Source organism: Lycorma delicatula, chromosome 2, assembly GCF_047948215.1.
Source record: "Lycorma delicatula isolate Av1 chromosome 2, ASM4794821v1, whole genome shotgun sequence".
Classification (NCBI taxonomy): domain Eukaryota; kingdom Metazoa; phylum Arthropoda; class Insecta; order Hemiptera; family Fulgoridae; genus Lycorma; species Lycorma delicatula.
The window spans coordinates 25,848,058-25,869,342 of NC_134456.1; the positions used below are offsets into that span (position 1 = coordinate 25,848,058).

Sequence of the window (21,285 nt, forward strand, 5' to 3'; positions counted from 1 at the left end):
GTGAAAGGAGGTAGAATAAAGATTATCAAGAACGCAGATGACAAAGCAGTACTGGATTCCAAGAATGGAAAAAACTTTGGAACGAAGAAAAACGAGAGCGTTCACTGTTTGTTAGAAAGAAGACTCGGTTATAATACACTACTGATGGAAAAATTATAGAACACAATTTCATCCAAGTATCTGTAAGGTATTGATAACTCCGAAAGAAAACTCTCGTAGTCATGAAATTATCTATAACTAAAAAGCATTTGAAAAGCTGAAAGGGTTACTATTGGAAAGAAGAGTTCTGATCAAAGTGAAGAAAGAATTTACCGTATTTCCTTTTATAGAGTATGCTATCATCTGGATTCGAATTCATGGACGGTCAGAAGGAAAGAAAAAAGTATTAGTTTTGAAATGAAATGTGGGTTGCTTCGGTCCTTGTGACATGGCTACTGTCACTTGGAGAGAGGTCAGGTGCCTTCTATCTGCTATTGAACTCAAGATTCCATATGTTTTTTACATTCTTTTATTTATATTATTTGTTATAATTTTCTTTTTTAATTTCCTCTTCTGATTTCTGAAAGAAGAAATGCGCCTCTAGTTTTCAGTTTATTAACCGTATCGTTATTTACGTTAAATTTCAGTTAATTCTAAATATTTGGATTAGAAAATAAAAAAAATTACTGTACAGAATTTTGCCTTCACAGATTACATGGTTTTTTTACGATAATCACAGCCTCGGTGCAGTACCTACGTTTACTATCTTACATATGCAGTAAATGCCGGTAATTCAAATGATTACACTTTTTATTCACTTAAACGTCACATCTTTATTAACTTTATTACATCTACCTTTATATAATTTCGTATTAATTAATGTAAGTTTAAGTTTAAAATTATATTAATAATTCATGGTTTAGAAGTTTGTCTAACTAGACATGTTTATATGTGTACGTTACCAGTCTAATAATGCGCAATACATTACGTTAAAATAGAATAATATGTATAGGTGTATATTAAACCATCAGCTGGTTTAATAAGCTAACATAATATACGATCTTTATTTAGTGAATAAGAGGAACATAACAGTTATTTATTTACATCAATTAAAAACAAAAAGAAAGAAAATGAATCTTAACAGTTTTCTTCTTTCTTCTGTTTTATAATAAAATAAATATTTATATCTTTTTTTTGGGCCTCCGGGTCCACAGTTAAGAATTACTTCAGAGGATGAGATGAATGATTTGTAGCGTGTGTGAAAATGTCATGCCTGACCGGGATTCGAACCCGGGACCCCCGGGTGAAAGGCCGAGATTGTTACCAGACTAGACAAATATTTTATCTAGTCTCCATTAATATTTTAGTTAAGATGAAAGGCAGTTTTATATGTTACATCATAAGCCCACGTAGCGAGAGACTTACGTTACTTAAAGGTAACCTTTACAATCCCTTTAAATACCAGATTACTATTTAAGATACATTAAAACTGTTTATTTCTCTTGAAAACCAACATATCTCCCCTAATTATAACTTCCTATGCTATATATAATTGATTATTAAAAACTTTCTTCCAAGTTTTGTTTTATTAATAAACTTATCTTTATTTCTCTGTAAATGATATAGCTGTTAATATGATTAACAATTATATTATTTATTTATGAAAGTAATTTTTATATTTATCAGTTTTACTGTAATTATTAGCTTGCTTTCAAAAGAATTTATTTCGTACATTTCATCCATTTTTAGAATTTTACGGCTAGGAATGAAAGGCTTGTCAAGTTTTTTTTAGTTTTAGCCTATTCGACGGCCAACTTACCTGGGTAGGCTATTTTGCTTGTAGATTTGTAGTGGACGTTTGAAACTTATTCTTACTTTCGGTGTTCTTTTTACGGGCATCGCGGCTGAGTTTCGTTCAGAACAGGTGTAAAACGAGGAGTTTGTTTTTCTTTATGTAGCGGTCGACCAAAGTGTCGTGAGAATAGTGGAAAATTAATAATGATGGAAACAAATAAAATGAAAATTGCCGGCTCTAGTAACAGATTTGCAGACTATTTTGCGATATGTGGCTTAGATTTAAGTTCTGATCTTGAACCAGATAATTTCTAAGGTACGAGTATTCTTTAAAAAGTTTCTTTTTTGTTATGTTTAGGTAGCTATTTAATAATATTTCATTTATAAGATATATATTTTTTTATAAGTAACATTAGTTGTGGTTTACTGTGTTGTATTATTTTAAACATCCAAACTGTAGTAATTCCTATTACGATAGTTTTTTCATTGTAATCATGTTCTTTACGTGGCTTTTGTGAAGCAAACGATAGGATTGTATACTATAATAATCTAAGCACATACCGTCTTTTCAGGGATTAGATACAGGACTAAAATTATTGCATTTCCGTGTGTTTGTGCTTTTTTTTTTGTCTTCAGTCATTTGACTGGTTTGATGCAGCTCTCCAAGATTCCCTATCTAGTGCTAGTCGTTTCATTTCAGTATACCCTCTACATCCTACATCCCCAACAATTTGTTTTACATACTCCAAACGTGGCCTGCCTACACAATTTTTCCCTTCTACCTGTCCTTCCAATATTAAAGCGACTATTCCAGGATGCCTTAGTATGTGGCCTATAAGTCTGTCTCTTCTTTTAACTATATTTTTCCAAATGCTACTTTCTTCATCTATTTGCTGCAATACCTCTTCATTTGTCACTTTATCCACCCATCTGATTTTTAACATTCTCCTATAGCACCACATTTCAAAAGCTTCTAATCTTTTCTTCTCAGATACTCCGATCGTCCCAAGTTTCACTTCCATATAAAGCGACACTCCAAACATACACTTTCAAAAATCTTTTCCTGAGATTTAAATTCATTTTTGATGTAAACAAATTATATTTCTTACTGAAGGCTCGTTTAGCTTGTGCTATTCGGCATTTTATATCGCTCCTGCTTCGTCCATCTTTAGTAATTTTACTTCCCAAATAACAAAATTCTTCTACCTCCATAATCTTTTCTCCTCCTATTTTCACATTCAGTGGTCCATCTTTGTTATTTCTACTACATTTCATTACTTTTGTTTTGTTCTTGTTTATTTTCATGCGATAGTTTTTGCGTAGGACTTCATCTATGCCGTTCATGTTTCTTCTAAATCCTTTTTACTCTCGGCTAGAATTACTATATCATCAGCAAAGTCAATAGAATTATGATAAAAGTAAGTCCGATAGATTGTTATTTATTTGAATTATTAATTAGTGAGGTATAATTTGTTTTTTATCATCTTACAATTAAAAATATATGTACCAATTCTTTCAGTCATCTTATTGTTTTGATGCACTTATCCTTTCGTTTATGATTTGTGCCAGCCTTTTAATTATTCAAAGTACATTATTTATAGCTAGAGACCGGATTATATGCAACATAAAAAGCTTGAAAAGTGCAGGCAAATATACCTGATAAATGCGTAAAATATGCATGAAAAGTGTCGAAATATGCAACTTTAATAAGAAAATAGTAATTTTTAGTTTTTTTATTTCAAAATCAGCATATAGTTAGTAAGTAGTAGAATAAAATATCGATAAATCCAATAATTAACAATTATTTAACATTTTGTTACTTTTGTAAACGCAATCAGGTACTGTTCCAAATATTCGGTAGTAAGATTGCGTCTTCGACCACTCAAAATATTTTTATAAGTGGAAAAGGATCGCTCCATATCCACTGAGGTAACTGGGCAGTATTTGAATTTGAATGCCACTTATTGTTTCTGGCAAAAGTTCACCCGTTCCATTAATAAAACTATCAATTTGACACAAAGGTTCAAAGCCTGGGTTATTTTCCAAAATATTTTCAAATTTTTCTTTAAGATTATAGGGAATACCTCTGGCAATGAGGAGTTCATTTGACGGATTTTATTCATGAACTGAAGATAACGTTCATGAACTAGATTCAGTCAACGTCAAACCTTGAATTTCAAGCTTTTTAATACTCGCAGGTAAATGGGAAAAATGAGGGCTAATCATAGTTACGTTTTTTTTTTTTTACTAGAATCGGTAAATGCTTCCTTGGAGTGACAAACTGCCATAGCCTCTGCACAATCGAAGTCGTTTACTACACCTTTGATGGCCTCGAAATGTTCATTGTAAAAAAGCACAGCTTCACTTCACATTCCCCATCGAGTTACCACTGGTTCGGGATGTAAAGGAACATTTGGCAGTTTTTCTTTATAGGCCATATTGCGAGCAGGTACCTTAAGAAACACTTTCTTTGTTGATGAAACCAGTTTATTTACATTCCCAAACGTGGATCGTACTTCTTCAGCGAGTTGATTACTCCGTGAGCAAAGCACGTCACGTGAATTAAATTCGGATAAAATACTTGGAGAGCTTTGGCTACCTTTATCATATAGGGAGCAGCATCTGAGGGAAATATAAACACTCTTTCATCTGCAGAAGATACAGAAAATATTTTTTTAATACCCTCATTCATAAATCTGGCGATCGTAGAATGATTTGTCTTTTCAAGGTGTTTGCAGACCACCAAATAGGAAGAATAGAGCTCTAGTTTTAATGTACCGACAATTAAATTCTCAATGTAACGGCCACAAGTGTCGGTAGTTTCGTCATCAGAAAAAGAAATAATGCTATCCTTGAGTTCATTGTGTATTTCTTCCAGCACATGCAGGTAAATTGTTGGTATGCAATTTTTCCGCAATGTTGATTCATCTGATATATTATGATTCAAGCAATATTTTTGCAGAAAATCTTTGAAGGTAGGATTTGTAAGTTTGTGAAGAGGAATATTACTTGTAAACAATGCTTCACATAAATCCATGCTTAAGTGGGTTTTTTGTTTACATTTGAAAGCGAAATCATTGCTACTTGCCGCTGTTATAAGATGTTGTCGAGGGTCTTTCTTTTGCAATCCTGCGATACAAAGACTTATCTTGATATGCATATCTATTTGTTGTACACAAAATATTTTCTCATAAACTCGACAATATAAAACATTTCCGTCGTATGTAAACGTTTCAGAATAGTCAGCTATCTACGAAGAAACACTTTTTTTCGGGAGGCATGGTACACATTAATCTTTACAAAAACAAATAAAAACCTAAACTGATGCAATAAACGCCTCAACAATAAAACGAGTAATTTATTACCTAGTGGGAAGAGTGTTGCAATAGACATGCGCGACGGAGAATGGAATCGTCCGTCCTTGTCTCGCGTGAGTCTGTGGTTTACTTGGTCCAAAATAATATTATCCTACCAAAACAATATTCGCGCGGCTGCTAAGTGTGCTCTAAGAACGTGCGGCTAATAGGTTTGGCCGGCTACAACTTAAGATTTCATTTATTAACAAGGTACCCTACCGAAAAATATTGCAAATATAGCGACAATATGCATCATCTCTAAATTTTAAGGAAAATATGCAATAGCCGGTGAGAATGGGCTTAATATGCCCATTAATATTGCATATGCAAATATGCAAATACATATAATCCGGTCTCTATTTATAGCATTTCCAAGATCCTACATCAACAGTTGTTTGCATAGTGTATTTTGACCTTTGTCTTTCATTACAGTTTTTGCTCTTAATAGTACCAGATTACCAATTCGTTCTTTGCATTAGAAGATTTATCTAAATTTCGTCTATATTGTTCAACCTCAAGTGCATTTCTCCAAACAGAAACGCGGTACAACAGCATTGAATTAACTACGTGTACAAATAGCCTGCGCTGCGAAGAGCGAGGGCTCGATATATTCGCCAGCATTCCACATAAGCTGTTAACTACAGGAATTATATTACAAAAAAACGTAAAGGCACACCAACGGCTTTAGTCCATCATAAGAACAATCAAATTATTTCAAACCAAAGTAAAATCATTTCACTTTACGCATTTCTGAATTACTTAGGACTATTAAGAGCGGGAAGTAGATTTCAACACTCTTATTATATTATCAACCTAAACATCCACCCATACACTCAAAAGCAAATATAACTAAATTAATTATTATTTCTGAGCATAATTCACCTTCTTAAATTATTATGACTTCTTAAATTCGGAAAATCTAAATTGAAACATTCAAGTCTTTTCATCCAATCAAAACATGTCGTGGTCACTCATTGCACCCACTTCGCCACCCCATTCCGGTGGCTTATGGGAGAGCGTGTCATCTACGTCGTGTTGTAGTATAAACAATCTTGAACTTTGAAGAATTTTATACGGTTTTAACACAGGTTGAAGCCTGTCTTAATTGTCGTCCCATTTTTACTGTTTCTACAGATCATAGAGACCCAGAACCACTATTGCCTGTTCATTTTCTTATTGGTTGTTTACTTACGTCTTTACCTGAATCTGAACACACAGAAATTCATTTTTTGATCGTTGACATTTACTCCAGAAATTCGTCCAACCCATCTGGAATCGTTGGTCTAAGGACTATCTTCATTAACTCCAGCAGAGAAATAAATGGTGTTTTCCTTTGCGTAATCTGTCTATAGGAGAGTTAGTATTAATCTGTAAGGGAAACTGTTCACCCGCGCAATGGAAATTCGGAATTATCACTAAGGTTTTTCCAGGTCCTGACTAATTAGTACGAGTCGATTTAAAGTCTGCTGATGGTCAGCCCGAAGACCTGCGCATAAGTTGTTTGCAGCCAGTGTCTGATAATTAATTGAATATTATTTATTTGAAATAAAAAAAAATACTTCACATGTTACAAATTGAGAATATTGTTAAAATGATTTTGTTAATTAATATTACACTAATATATTTATTGTATTTTATTAATTTGCTTTAAATTGCAATCAATATTATGGTCGTAAATGTTACTTATTATTAATGTAATATTCTGTATATTTATCTTGCTCATATGCTCTTCTGACACTCTACTCTACAGACGCAATATGTTGCAATAAGACATCATTTGCACTTTCTATCCAATGGCACCATGGTTGTTCGGACCAGTGTTTGTAGGTTGATTGGTAGCAACTGGACTCACCTGAACCGGTTTGGTTTGGACTGGATGGAAATGGACTGGTTGGTTTTGCTCTGTAAAGGATTGGAATGGCCGGTTTGGTTTGGACTGGATGGAAATGAACTGGTTGGTTTTGGTCTGTAAAGGACTGGAATGACCGGTTTGGTTTGACTGGACTGTACTGGACTCATGTTAATATGGGCTGGACTTATTGCAATTATTTTCCAATAAGTGATTTTAGTTTTTTAAAAACTGAAGCAAATATTGGATGCTGCTCCAGTACGGCATAACATCCTACTGTTATTGATGTTACTGATGTTACGCCGTACAAGAAAGGAGGATTCCTTTCTTGTAGTGTAATCGTTCTGGATCTTCCACCCTTAATTTTTCGTGGGATAGGTCCAAACGCTGCAGCATATATACTAACCAATCTAGATAATTTCATAATTTTGAACAAAAAAATATATGAAGAGAGCTGTGTTAAAAAAAATTTTATTAACAATATTTTTTTTAACAGAAAATTTGTTTTTAAAAAAAAATGTTAAATTTAGAAACAAAAATAAGTAATTTTGCTATTTATTTGTGTTCGTCTGTGTAGTTCTGTTTATATTATATTTATATAGCTATTAATTTTTTTTTTTGTTTCCATGGTTTTACAACAATAAATAACGATATAATTTTATTTCAATCACGTTTAGAATTAGATTTCATAAAAAAAAGCTGCTTTGTTTATTAAAAAGATCAGGATTAATATTTAAAAATTTTTCGATTAGATTATTATAAAATGATTCGTATAAGATAAGTTCTTTTTTTACTAAGATATTTGTTAGAGAATAAATCTTTGGGGAATAATTTTAACTTTTACATAACGTACACTAAATTCCTCAAATAACAGCTTTTTATAAACCATGACAAATTTTGAATTATTAAGCACAGAAAATTGAAATTATGCAATTGCCCCTACTGTAATCCTGTATACTTTTTTAGTTATTTTAACGAAGTAAAGGAAGTATTTTTACTTCTTTGAACGAAATAAAAGAAGTATTGTGATCGCAAAACATTTCGGTTTTCAAATTTCAACGGAAATATCCATTTTACCATCCCTGAATGCATTTTCACTAGTTTTCGTCGCGACGTCTAAACGTACGCATATATCTCGCATAACTCAATAACGATAAGCCGTAGAATGTGAATACTGAATAACATTATCAGCCGTGAGCATGCTTACTGTCTCTGTACAAACCCGCCTTTCTCTTTCCTGTCTTTCTCAAACATCCTCTTGTTATCACTGGCTCATTGCCAGGATTGACAGTTTCACCCTTGATGACTTGGATTCAGAGATAACTAGGAACCGGGGAAAAAACATACTAGGGCGGGGGACTTCAACGTCAAGTCACCGGAATTTGCTGAGATTGTGCGCAGTACTGATAGTGCACAATCCCAGCAACCCACCACCCTTAGCGACCGAGTCAATACGTTGGGGCTAGTTTGCATAAACGAGAACGTACCTACCTTCAAACGTAATAATGCTAGTTCGGCCATTGATCTCGCATTTGTATCAGCTGAACATGTGCACAGACACAAGAATTGGAGGATCTTAGACGAGAAAAGCTTGTCCGATCACATGTTTGTGGTGTACGAAACGGGCACGCAAACGGATCTCTCGCCCCTGGTGAGATATGTGACATCGAAAAGTTGATGCGCCTGCTTCGGCAGCGTAATCGGCAGAAAGCTGGCTCAGGTTACGACTTCGAAAGAACTCATTTATATTGTAATTGATGAATGTAGGAGCTCTGGGGTGATGATTAGCAAGTCAGCTAAACGGCATTCTTGCTGTTACGCTAGCGCCATCAAGCGGGCGAAGAGTAGGTCCTGGAAAGATAACTGTGAAGATATAGACAGGAACCCCTGGAGCAGGGGCTATCGATTAGTGCTTGGGAGATTCGGCCGCAGGCTTGTATTCCAGAGGACAAGATTCTCACCTTGTCCTCAGAGATTGTGTGAGAGGTTTGTTCCCGATACACGACGAGACTCGGAGAGAAGAGATTGTTGCTGGGGAACTGAACCTGTTTCGGATAAGTGAACTCATTGCGGCGGGCAGAAAGATGACCCTACATAAGAGTCCGGATCTGGACGGTATCCCAGTAGAGGTTGTCCGGATAATAGTCGAAGTGGCTCCAGCGGAGTTTCTTGGGTTTATGAATACTATGCTGTGGGACGCTGTCCCACAGCATGGTATTCCCTGTCACTCTAGACCCTGTCACTCTCATTCTGTTAAGGCAGAAGGGGAACCCGATCAGAGGCAGGCAGTGAAGACCGAGTCCGACTTCTACGGTGTGGTGGCCTGGAACGGCATAGCCGGGGCCTGACGGAATCCCAATTCTGGTGATTAGTGGCAAGGCACAATAACAAGATCCTACCGGCGAGCTGACCTACCATGCCGGACGTATAGGTGGTAGATGGGGAGGCTCGTTAGGGTAATCGACACTCCCCGGGACTGAGTTATACTTAACCGTAGGTCCGGTCCAGGGAAGAAGGAAGAAAATAATGTTATAACACAATTGATTTGTAATTTTATGTTGCCAAGAAATGTAAACGATATACATTTTCCCCACATAAGCGAATTCTATATTTCAAAGAGCAGCCAGAAACTAATTAAAATTTTGAATCATTTTTGACAGTAAAATGTAATTTGAATTTTGAAATATTAATAAATACTTGCGATAAGAATGCTTAATTTTCTGTGAATTTATTATTCTATGTTGCAGCAGACATGAAAGATTTTAGTCAGTTATCAAGTAAGACAGTAACTGAAGTTTTGATGCTTGAAATGAAAATGTCACCAGCAGCCAAGACGTACTTAGTTTCAGGATACCCCCGGAATATGAGAGACGTCGTTGAATATTCAAATAAGGTAAAGATTAAATATTTATTCTATTACTTATATAAAAGAAATTAAACTGCACAAGCGTGACTAATATATTCTAAAAAGAACAATAGTTAAATTAGAAAAGCGGAAAAGGTCTTCACTTTTCTTTTTCTAAATTTACCTGGAAGTCACCTTCCAGACTCGTTTGTTACTCGATATTACTTTCTTTTATTTCTCGTCTACATAGCACTACAGCAGAGCTATAGCTCTAGAAGGAAAAGTATTGTAATCATTCCAATTTGAGAATATATGATTTTCACCGAATCTTGATGTTTCGACACCTAGGAACCAAAAAAAACCGGATGGAAATTTTCCGGATGTTAATGTTCGTATGTACATTTATTCTCTAAATAGCATGTTGGCCTCTAAATAACATTATATATTTAGAACTACTAGACCGATTTTGACCAAACTTGGTCAGATTACTCTTCTATATATGAGCTATTGATGCCGTTAAATATTCAACTTAAAAAATCTAGGGGGATGAAGATGTAGAGCAAGGTCACCCCCAGTATGTCGAGATTTCGCCTAATAAGGTCACATTTTTCTTAGATACATTTGGTAACAATTAAAAAATAACAATTTCTGGAAAAAACTTAAATAATCGCACCCCCACTCCAAAAAAATTCTCTAAACTTCTGCTATGTTGTGACGTCACAAGTGAGCGGTAAAATTAAATAAATTAATAATATGTAAAGTGTAAAAACGTGGTCTGACTGGGTCTCGAACTCGATCGCCCGGTTGATTCTGTATCTGATGCGTTAAGCCTCGCGGCTACACCAGTCTGCCTACCGTTCAAGCGAAATTTATTCTACGTAAGTTGTGAAATTACATTAGTTTAGTTACTTCCGATCGTCGCCGGTAGTACTGCCTCACCCGCGCGAATACGGTATGCGTGCTCGCATTAGTTAGAATCACTGAATTAAATAAACAAAAAAATATTATATTTAAATAAAATAATAAATATTTTAAATTGGGTAAGCCGTGGATCAGAAACAACTCACTGTTGTAGGACTTTACCGGTACGCGGGAAAGCTTTTTTGTCGTGTTGTCAGCTTTTTTTCTACATCTCATATTTAAAATCTAAGCTACTCATTTTTATTCCTATTTGTTTAATAGTCCATCTCTTCAATGTGTAAGAGTACGGAAATTCTTAGATAATTTTAATGATAATTCTTAGATAATAGTGATAATCTATATGATAATTTTTTATTATCCACATTTTTATTTCCGTTAGGCTTACTTAGAATCTATTTTTTTTCTAAATTCCAGATATTTATTTAGATCATAATTCCATTTATTTAAAATTGTATGTTTGTTTAGTTGGGGAACGTTTCCAACATTTCTCTAAATTCAAATCAACATAATTTCAAGTTATTTTACGTATGTAGTTTCAAGTTAACGGTTGAAAAAGTGAAAAAAATTCTCACGTATATGATTTAATAGAATATTAATAAAAAAAACTTTCATGGAAAAGGTATCAATCCATGTTTTTTCTCTGAATAACTACCGTATTAATTTCATCATCGTATTTCTTAATAAAACATTAATATAAAACGGTTGTGTCAAACATTATTATTATTATTCGTAGATTTCATGACGCGATATAAGCGTAGTTTAGATTTTTACAAAACAAGTTAATTTTTTATACCATATTATCTTATTTTAGATATAAACGCATATATTTGTATGTGTGTCTCTCTCTCACACTCTCTCTCTCTCTCTAGCTATCTATCTACCTGCGCGCGCGCGCGTATGTGTGTGTGCGCGCGTGTGTGTATGTGTGTTGCGCGCGCGCGCATTCTCCATCAAGGATCTGAAACTTTTTTTGATCAATAACGAAGTTATGATATTTAAAATTGCTGGAGTTTTTCAATGCTGCAGACTTTTAATTATTTTTAAGAAACCGTTCAAGGATTAAGTATGCACTTTGTACTCCCTCCATGTAAGAACGTGTAAACAAATATCATGCCCAGTTTGGTTGTATAACATTTACACATTTAATTATTTTTATTTCGCTATAAATTAAAACTTGCTCATTACTGTGATTACTTTTTTCTTTTTGTTTTTTATAGCGGGCATCGATTACTATGGTCATTAGCCCTTATCCCAAGCTAAAAAATTTTCCATTCTGATAAAAAATAGCAACCAAGTCAAAAGATCAGTTTTGTCAAACAGATTATTCTAGATACAGACATCACAGGACATTAAAATCCTAAAAGAACACAAAATGATAATCGGTGGAGAGGACCTTGCAACTTAACAAAATTACAACCCACTTTTTAAGAAAATGTGGTAAAAACGGATGTAAAGAGCCCCAATTATTAGGCTCAGACTTTTTGTTACATTTTCCTTCACATTATGATTAATTGTAGGCTCATCCTTTTTGAAAAGAACTCTTTTTTAGTGATACCTGATTTTTTTTCTATGCCGGTTTTGGGCTGCTTTCTCTAGTTAAGTGACTATTCAATTTTTCATTGATATTGCGTTTAACCATATTAGCTAGACTAGTGTTTGGTCAGAGATTACGTCTTTTGGTTTGAAAATAATTGCAGGAACCGCAGCAACATGTGCATAAGACGTTGTTGCTTTTGGCGAGCTAGTATTTGCAACTTTATTTTTTTTTGGAAGTAGCTCACTTTTTATATGAACTTTAACTTCTGAACTGCTCTCTACTTCTTCCTTATATAATGGACATTTTCGAGAGATTATTAGGTAATGACCATGACAATTGACACAGATAGATGGATCTCTGCACGGGTCCTTCGGATACAGTGTATCACAACAAGCACATATATTATTAATATTGTATAATTATATATTATTACTATTTTTTTCCATTTTCGATCTCATTCCCGGAAGGTATCTATCATGACGGTACTAGTAAAGTCAAGATTGGTTCTTTGATTGTTTAGAAACTGTCTGACTATACTGCATGTTTTTAACACTATGAAAATCTGGATTGTAGTAAGAGTGTTTTCTAGAATTCTCAGTTTATTTAAATAGCCTTTAACGTTTCTTGTTGTGATTCCTTTTCCGAATATAATATTGATACTATAGTGACTTGATTTTGTTTCGAGAGTTCCTTTATTTAATTCCTTTAAGCTTATATTTTAAAAATTAAAAAAGGTCGGTATCTTTTTATTATTTTCCACTCCCCCACCCTCAAAATCACCTCCCAGTAAAATGATTTGTCTCTGTTTACTATGTTAAATGGAAGAAACTAAAAAAAATGTCCACTGAAAAATGTACAATCAATAAAAATTTACCTAAGATTTCTTTTTTGTGGGTAAGGGTATCTACTGTAATATCGTTATTAAATGATTAAATAAACAAAAACAACAAAAAGGTAATAAAACATTCCAAAAATCTATATTTTTAAACTTTGATTGGCTCCCCGACCTAATATTATCCCAAAGGATATTTTGGGAGCCGTTTTCACTACTACTATGCCTAGGAAGACATAAAAAAATCTATTAAAAATATGTAATAAATAAAAAAATAGCTTATCTGCTTTTTGGGGAAGGGAGAAAATTTGGGAGCAAAATTTTTTTTTTGAATGCCAAGATAAACGTGCACGTGTACTGAGCTTATTATAAAAAGCGAGGTTATGTTTGCAAAATTAAAAAAAAAAATTGACTTCAAAGAAATTATGTATCCCATCCCTTGTAGATATTGATCCCAAACTTTTACCGACAAAATACTCCATACACAGGAGTCTCTGTACCAAATTTCATCAAAATCGGTTTATCCAATCAAAAGTTATTAAGATTCAAATTTCTTAATTATTAAATTCATTTACCTACGAATATTACCTCCACTTTGTTATTTTATGGGGTTCCTGTTTCATGAAACGTCGAGAAATACAAAAAACCTATACACTATTATTTGACCGATTACCATAACTTCCTTTCTGCAGAATATCTCTAGTTCTATGACTCCAGAAAAGTGACAAATAGTTATAACGTATTAAGGTACCGGTACGTATTAAGTAATATAATGTTTGACAATGAACGGATCATTTTCCTACGAGTATACTGTATTCAGTTAGTTTATTGAGTGAAGAATAAATAAAAGTCGCGTTCGTGTGAGTTCGTTCGGCATAATTCTGCCGAGTCGAGTCTTATGTATAAGTGCCGACTCACAACGCGGCCATATCTGTATACAACACTATAATCATTACTCGTATATTATTCACCGTATAATTAGTCATATAGTAGTCCTGTAATCAAACGTTTATATAATGTCATGTTTGATACTGATTCAGCTGATGATTATTGATATCTCCTCCGAAAAAAAGGCCACGAAAAATGCCCTTAAGTCGTAGGGAAAGATACATCATTTTAAATTCTTACAAAAGCGAATTACAGAGTAATCCAATGTCTAACAAAAGTGGAAGTTTTGTTGCTTAAGTTTACAATGTGATTCGGGAGTATAAATCTACAATGAATTACGGTCGCTTAAGAAAACAAAACCCACAGGTCAATTCAAAAAAAGTAGACGATTTCGATAAAAAAACGATTCGTAAAAAAGTGCACGAATTTTATTTTCAAAAGGAACTGTCTACAGTAGACAAAGTGTTACGAGTTGCAAATGGCGATAATGAACCAGATTTTCGAAAAACAACTTTTTATAAATTCTTAAAAATTATGAATTTTAAATTCGAAAAAAGGGTCCGGGAAAGGTCATTAATTGATAGCGATGATTTTATTATATGACGAAGACATTTACTGAAATAAATAAAATGAGGCAAGAAGGCTCTAGAATATGGATGAAACTTGGGTCAGCGAAGTCATAAGAAAAATTTACTTTGGAAAGATAAAAATGTGAATTTGTCAAAAGAAGCCTTTCTATGCGGCTCATCAACCGGTAATAAGGCTACAACGGATAAAGGTAGGCGTCTCATAATTACACATATCGGCAGTGATACCGGGTTTGTCAATGGAGGTTTCTTGATTTTTTAATCTAAGTTTACAGGAAACTATCATAACGAGATGAATGGTATGTCTTTTGAGAAATTGTTTAACGATGTGTGTTACCTCTTCTGGAAGACAATTACGTTATTGTCTTCGACAACACCCTTATCATTCATGTAAAAAGGAAAAACTTTCAGTCGTGTCTTGGATAAAGAACCATATCGAAATCTGGCTTAGTTGAAAAGGAGTGATTTTTGAAGAGGATGAACTTAAGGTCCAGTTATTGCAAAAGGTTTTGCGTATTAAAAGTATTTTTAATGTATACAAAATTAATCGATAAATTAACAAGATTCATTCATAAAACCGTGCTTTGATTACCTCCCCATCATTGTGAACTCAATCCGATTGAGTTGCTTTGGGGACAAATCAAAAGTTACCTAGCGTCAGAAAATACTACTTTTAAAATATCTGACGTTAAAAATGCATGCTTAAAAGCCATCGATAAAACGGACCAGAAGGAATTTAAAAACTATATAAAACATGTAACGGATACTGTTAAACCGAATTATTGAGAACTGGATGTCATAAAAAAAAATTGAGCCTCTCGTTGTACCTCTTAATACGGACAGCACTACGGATTTCTCGCAATCAGATAACAAATCGAATTTATTATTTATTGTCATAGAAAAAATTAAAAAATTAAGAATTAAATTATCTAATCTAATTAAATTTAATCTAAAGTATTAGTGAACTTTTACTGTTGGTGGACTGTTGAAATTTCATAATTCTTAAAAACCTCAAGGAAACTACGTAACAGTAAACAATTTTAATGAATAAAAGTGAGTTTTTGAGTTATCAGATGAGCTGGACAAGGTAAGAAATTATATTTGTTGATCGTTTAACATTGCTTGCAATGCTTAGGATAATATTATACAACGCAAATCGCAGTATACTCTCTCACGATCTGGTGGGAGAGGTGGCTAGAGATCTCTGTGTAGATTTTTTAATTACTACAGAGCCGATTAGACATACGGCAGCCAGGAGCGATTGGAGTACCGATGTGAAGGATAACGTTGTGGTACAGAACGTCACTGGTTGGGATGCCAGCTTTTTGTTAGAGCTCCAGGACTTTGCCCTCGAATTGTCGAATTCAGTTTTCATTGGTGTTTACATCAGCCCAAATTGTGACTTGGTCGAGTTTGAAGAACATATGACTGTTACATGAGACCATAATAAGGTCGCGTAAAAAGGTCATCCTGATGGGTGATATGAATTGCAAGTCAGTCGTTGCAGACAGCCGGTACACCAATCGAAGAGGCGAGGTGCTAGCAGACCTAATTCAAATGACAGGAATGTTTTTTATCGATGATCACACGCCCACTTACGAGGCAAGAGGCCATGCTTCTGTGCTGGATCTAACAATCCTTGAGGGGGCTGGACCATAATAGATGTCACCGGAGAGTCTTAAGTGAGGAGACCGTAAGAGACCACTTGGCCACGCTTTTGGAGATAGACGATGTATTGTTTCATACGGTTAATATCCAAAGACCCACTAGATTGACACAAACGCAGGTGGCTATAGTGATCGCGAAAGTGGCGGACAAATTCAGTGACGGCAGACCACTCATCCCAGATGTTCTGCAAGAACTGATAATCCAGGAGATATCTCAGATGCCAATCAGAAATAGAGGATCTAAACATGCATACTGGTGATCTGACAGCATCGCGACGAAGAGACAGGAACTACAACGACTAAGACGTCGTAAACAACTTCTTAGGATAGCCGGGGGAGAGGCCTATGAAGAGGCAGCGCTCAATTATGTGAATTGTAAGCGTTCATTCAATTATGACACAAAACAGGCTAAAACTGAAAAATGGCGTGAGCTATGCGGAGACTTAGATGCAAACCCGTGGGGGCGGGCTTATCAAATAGCGGTGAAGCGTTTCGGTAGACGATTGCCCGTCCTCACGAAGGAGCAAGGGAGCGAACAGATTACCAAACTTTTTCCCGTGCTATTATTGGTGTTACTGATGTTATTGATTGCGAGGTAAAACGCTTCTCACAAGAGGAGGTGTCTGAGGCTATAGCCAGATTGAACAACAAGAAGAGTCCCGGCCCATATAGCATCCCGGCGGCGGTTTTTTGAAGAGTTTAATGTTGAAAGTGCCACGGGAAATGACAGATGTACTGAACTACAGTCTTGAGAACAAATCCTTTCCTGGTTGTTGGAGGAATCGCGCCCTGGTCTTCCTCCCCAAACAAGCTAAAGAAGGTCAAGGTGTCGAGTATCGCCCGTTATGTCTTATTAACAATGTCGCCAGATCAGTCGAAAGGATTCTGACGTCCCGCATAGTTGAGGAGTTGGAGGCGGGCGTCGGCATCCACCCCAACCAATACGGATGTTGGCCAGGAAGGTCAACAGTACAGGCAGTAACGAAGTTGGTCAATTGGGCGATCGCCACGACACAGGGGACGTGGAGGACCAGGTGCATACAGTTATTCATTATGCTCGACGTGCGCAATGCAGTGTGCCGTGGACGACAATCATGTCTGTGCTTCGCAACAAAGGTATCAGCGACTACCTGAGACGCCAGGTCGGGGAATATCTCAGCGACCGTTAGGTGACGGCTAAAACACAAGAAGGGGCCCTGTGAATTCAGCTTTCAGCAGGTGTGTTACAGGGATCAGTATTGAGCCCATTGCTATGACTAATGGCATACGATGGAGCGCTTCGCCTTCCTCTGCCGGACGTGCTGAGACGATTGCTTTTGCTGATAACATTGCCGTACTGGTTAGTGGGAGGACGGAGGCTGAGCTGGAGACCAGAGGAAATGAGGCACTAGACATGATTAACACTTGGATGCAAGAGCATGGCCTTACATTAGCTCCACATAAATACGAGTATACAACTCTTACTGGAAGGAGAGTGGTGGGACAGATAAATCTAAAGCTAGGCGATCAGCGTCTACAGTTTAAGAATTGCGTCAAATACTTGGGAATTCACACAGACAGATCTTGTCGCTTCACACAACATGTTTGCAAAGCCGAAAGGACGCTCAAGGCGTTAAACCAATTTCTGACAACTCAGGCGGCCCCGCGCGCTTCCAAAAGACGAATGCTGATGTCCACCGTCACGTCAACGTTTCTTTATGCAGCCCCAGTGTTGGGGCTGCGGTTGGAGTGAAAAGGAATTTCATGCGGTTACATGGGATTCATAGACGCACCCTACTTGGCGTGATTTCAGGATACAGGACCGTATCCTATGAAGCAGCCTGTGTCATAGATTCGGTTTTGCCCATTGACCTACAGATTAAAGCACGGAACTTAAAATATAATGGGATGGACAGATCAGAGGTCGACGTATTGGTCATGAATGACTGGAAGGCTAGATAGAAGACAGGAATCAGCCCGGCGTGAACAAGGAGGCTTGTTAATGATCTGGAAGCGTGGCCGGCTAGAGCCCATGGCGAAGTGGGTTTTTATACCACACAGATGCTTACTGGCCATGGTGCTTTTGAGTAGTATTTATTCAGATTTGGTAGCGTGTCATTCCCCAATGTATATTTTGTTCTGGGATTGACACGGCGGGACATACTCTTTTTGCGTGCATTGCATGGAATGGTCTACGGAATATACGCGGTTAGTCTGATTTGAATATTGATAACTTGGTTCAGCACATATTGTCTGCGGAAGAAAGGTGGAGAGCGTTCAACGCGTTTTCTACGGCAGTAATACGCGCTAAGAATGCAGAGGGCCGCTTAAGGGATTTAGGATAGGGCAGGATGGACAGCCCCGGTCGTAAGGGCCTGCATGCCTAGGTGTGTCGGTTCCAATGAGTGCCCGGGGAATCCATAGGTCCGTTAGGGTGACGTTTAAACTAAAATAGAATACCGATGCAGGTACCATTAAAGGTATAAACTAATCTATTAAGAGAAAGCAAAGAAGTGATAGAAATGAGTGAAGAGAAAAATGAGAGAAGAGAGGAAAGAGAAAGAAGTCCTGAGAACATGTTCTAGCAAAGTCATAAACTGATGTAATAAGAAAATAAAGGAGTAGGAGAGAAAAGAGAGAAGAGAAAGAAGATAAAAGAGAGTTAAAGAGAATGAAGCCCTGAATACAGGTAAAGAACTGACCGGAGAGCGAAGGGGCGATAGACAGTCCTCTGCTGAGCCGTCGTTCGTCCGCGCTTGCATGGATGGGCGATGGTGATGAGACACTGGCTCTTGACCCCCGAGCTCAAAGGTACTCCCGGGGTCGCGTATTGCCTAACTGCGGACCTGACCTCGGGTGGAGAGGAACGGTGAAATAGAAGTCTCAGTCGGTAGGATGCGGGCACACATAGGCTCCTAATAACATCTAGCCGAACCCGTACGAGTCCGACACTCCCCAACTTGATGGGGAGGGGGGTGTACGTAAATTGTATTTCTCCGCAACACCGTTAACAAATGGAAAAAAAAGGATTTACAGGAGATGCTTGTGAATCGGCCACCTGAACACTCGTACACGCAGTCTATTTACTTGAACACTATAAGCTAACTGAATTAGATATAGTAATAATATTAATAGAAACCGTCTAGAATTTTACGCCATTTTTAATAATGATAAACTTAATTTCATCGAATGCGGTTTAAAAAATTGAATAAACTATCGTATGTTCCAAGAAATATTAACCCCGAATTAGATGACTCATAAATCAATAAAAAAATATTATATATTATGTATTACTCACGCGAACATGCAACTAGTCATACCTTCAACACAATATTTATATTACATCATTCAAATAAATCGTATCAGACGAATGTGTGAAAAAATGATGTACAATAAGTTTTATATTGAGTAGTTAGAATGTTTGTATGAATTACAATTTAGTTATTTAGAATAATCGATCAGAATGTTATCTGTAGTAATAATAACAGTTCTAAAAGCAAAGTATGTGAAAAATGAAAGTACAAAAAAATATATATATAAAGCCATGTCTATAATACCTTTGAGTTATAGTGTCGCAGAGATAACTCGACAGGTATTCATAAGTATTTACTCCTGTTGCGTGTTTTACAGTTTAACGATTTTTATATATCCTGAACAAAAAGAAGTTACACTACTATTCTTGTATGAAATCGATCAATTAATATTTTAAATTGCTTTCAATAGTTTTGTGGCCTTTATACTATACTTAGCGTCCTCATTCTTTTCGAGCAATTAAATAACCGTTTATGACTTATTGAATAAGTAATAAACATTATACTCATCAAAATTTATGAATAATTAATGAAATAAGTCTCATTAACTTAAGACGACTAGGGAATTAAGAGTTATAGAAATATGTTAAGTCACGCGACTGATATATAAGTCAGTATTTAAAAATGTAGTTACAGGTTGCAGTACGTTAATTGAATCTTCATAAGAATTTAATGTAATTTTTTATGTAAATCAAATTAATATTAATGAAAAAAATGATGATGATAGTTCTAAGTAATTCTAAAACCGGTTCAAGGAATAACAACATAATTCTTTACTTTTCATATTTATGTGATATCCATTTCATGATAAATTTTCTTGGTGAAGATTTTTATTTTATTATCTATAACTTGTATTTTCATATTAAAAATTTAGAGTATCGTTTTTTTTAATTTTATTTTCAATTTTTTCTGTAATGAACATTCAAATCTTTTATTATATGTACATTATTTTCAATCTAAGCAATGATTACAGATGTAAAACTCTTATGTGGACGACACATGACTTTCTTGTACGCTTAATTAATTACATTTACACATTTTTTTAAAATCAAAAGTACATAAAATTTTATTTCATTAAAAACTTTTGATATTTGTTTTTTTTTTAATTATTGAATTATTATTCAACGTACTTTTTTTTTCAATTAGAAGTTAATAATTATTAATAAATCAATATATTCCAATAAAAAAAAGTTAAAAAAATGAGATGAAGTCTGATTCGAACCAATGTGTCTTCCCCTAACATTCAAATATTTCATTAAGATTTTATTTGGCTATAACTCTGAAACCAATGAAAATAAGTATCGTGGTTGGATTTCAATTAATCACACGTCTCAGGAATGGTCGGCCTGAGTTTGTTCAAGATTACATATTTACCGGTAGATTACAGTACCGGCTTTAATTGCTTAATTGGTTTTAATGGCTTTAAGTGTTGATGAGACAATAAATGAAAATAACATTTTTTAAATTTTTTTTACTTTCCCGTAGAAATAGCTCTATAGCTGTAGAAGGCAAAATAATAAGGCATAATCGGTCCAATGTGAGCATATGCGGCTTCACCGAATCTTGACATTTTCACATCTAAGGAAACCATAAAACGGATGGAAATTTTCTGGATGTTAATATTCGTATGTAAGAGAGAGAGTGTGTGTGTGTGTGTGTGTGTGTGTATGTGTGTGTGTATGTGTATGTGTATGTGTATGTGTATGTGTATGTGTATGTGTATGTGTATGTGTATGTGTA

At 35.4% G+C, this 21,285-nt stretch overlaps 1 protein-coding gene across 1 annotated transcript in view; it reads left to right on the forward strand.

Annotated features, from left to right (window-relative positions):
- The window catches only part of LOC142320144 (adenylate kinase isoenzyme 5), a 113,199-nt gene that overhangs the window by 54,060 nt on the left and 37,854 nt on the right, over nucleotides 1-21,285 (forward strand). The window contains exon 4 of the mRNA XM_075357825.1: nucleotides 9,726-9,871. Coding sequence (XP_075213940.1) covers nucleotides 9,726-9,871 — 146 coding nt within the window. The remainder of the gene's footprint in view (nucleotides 1-9,725; nucleotides 9,872-21,285) is intronic.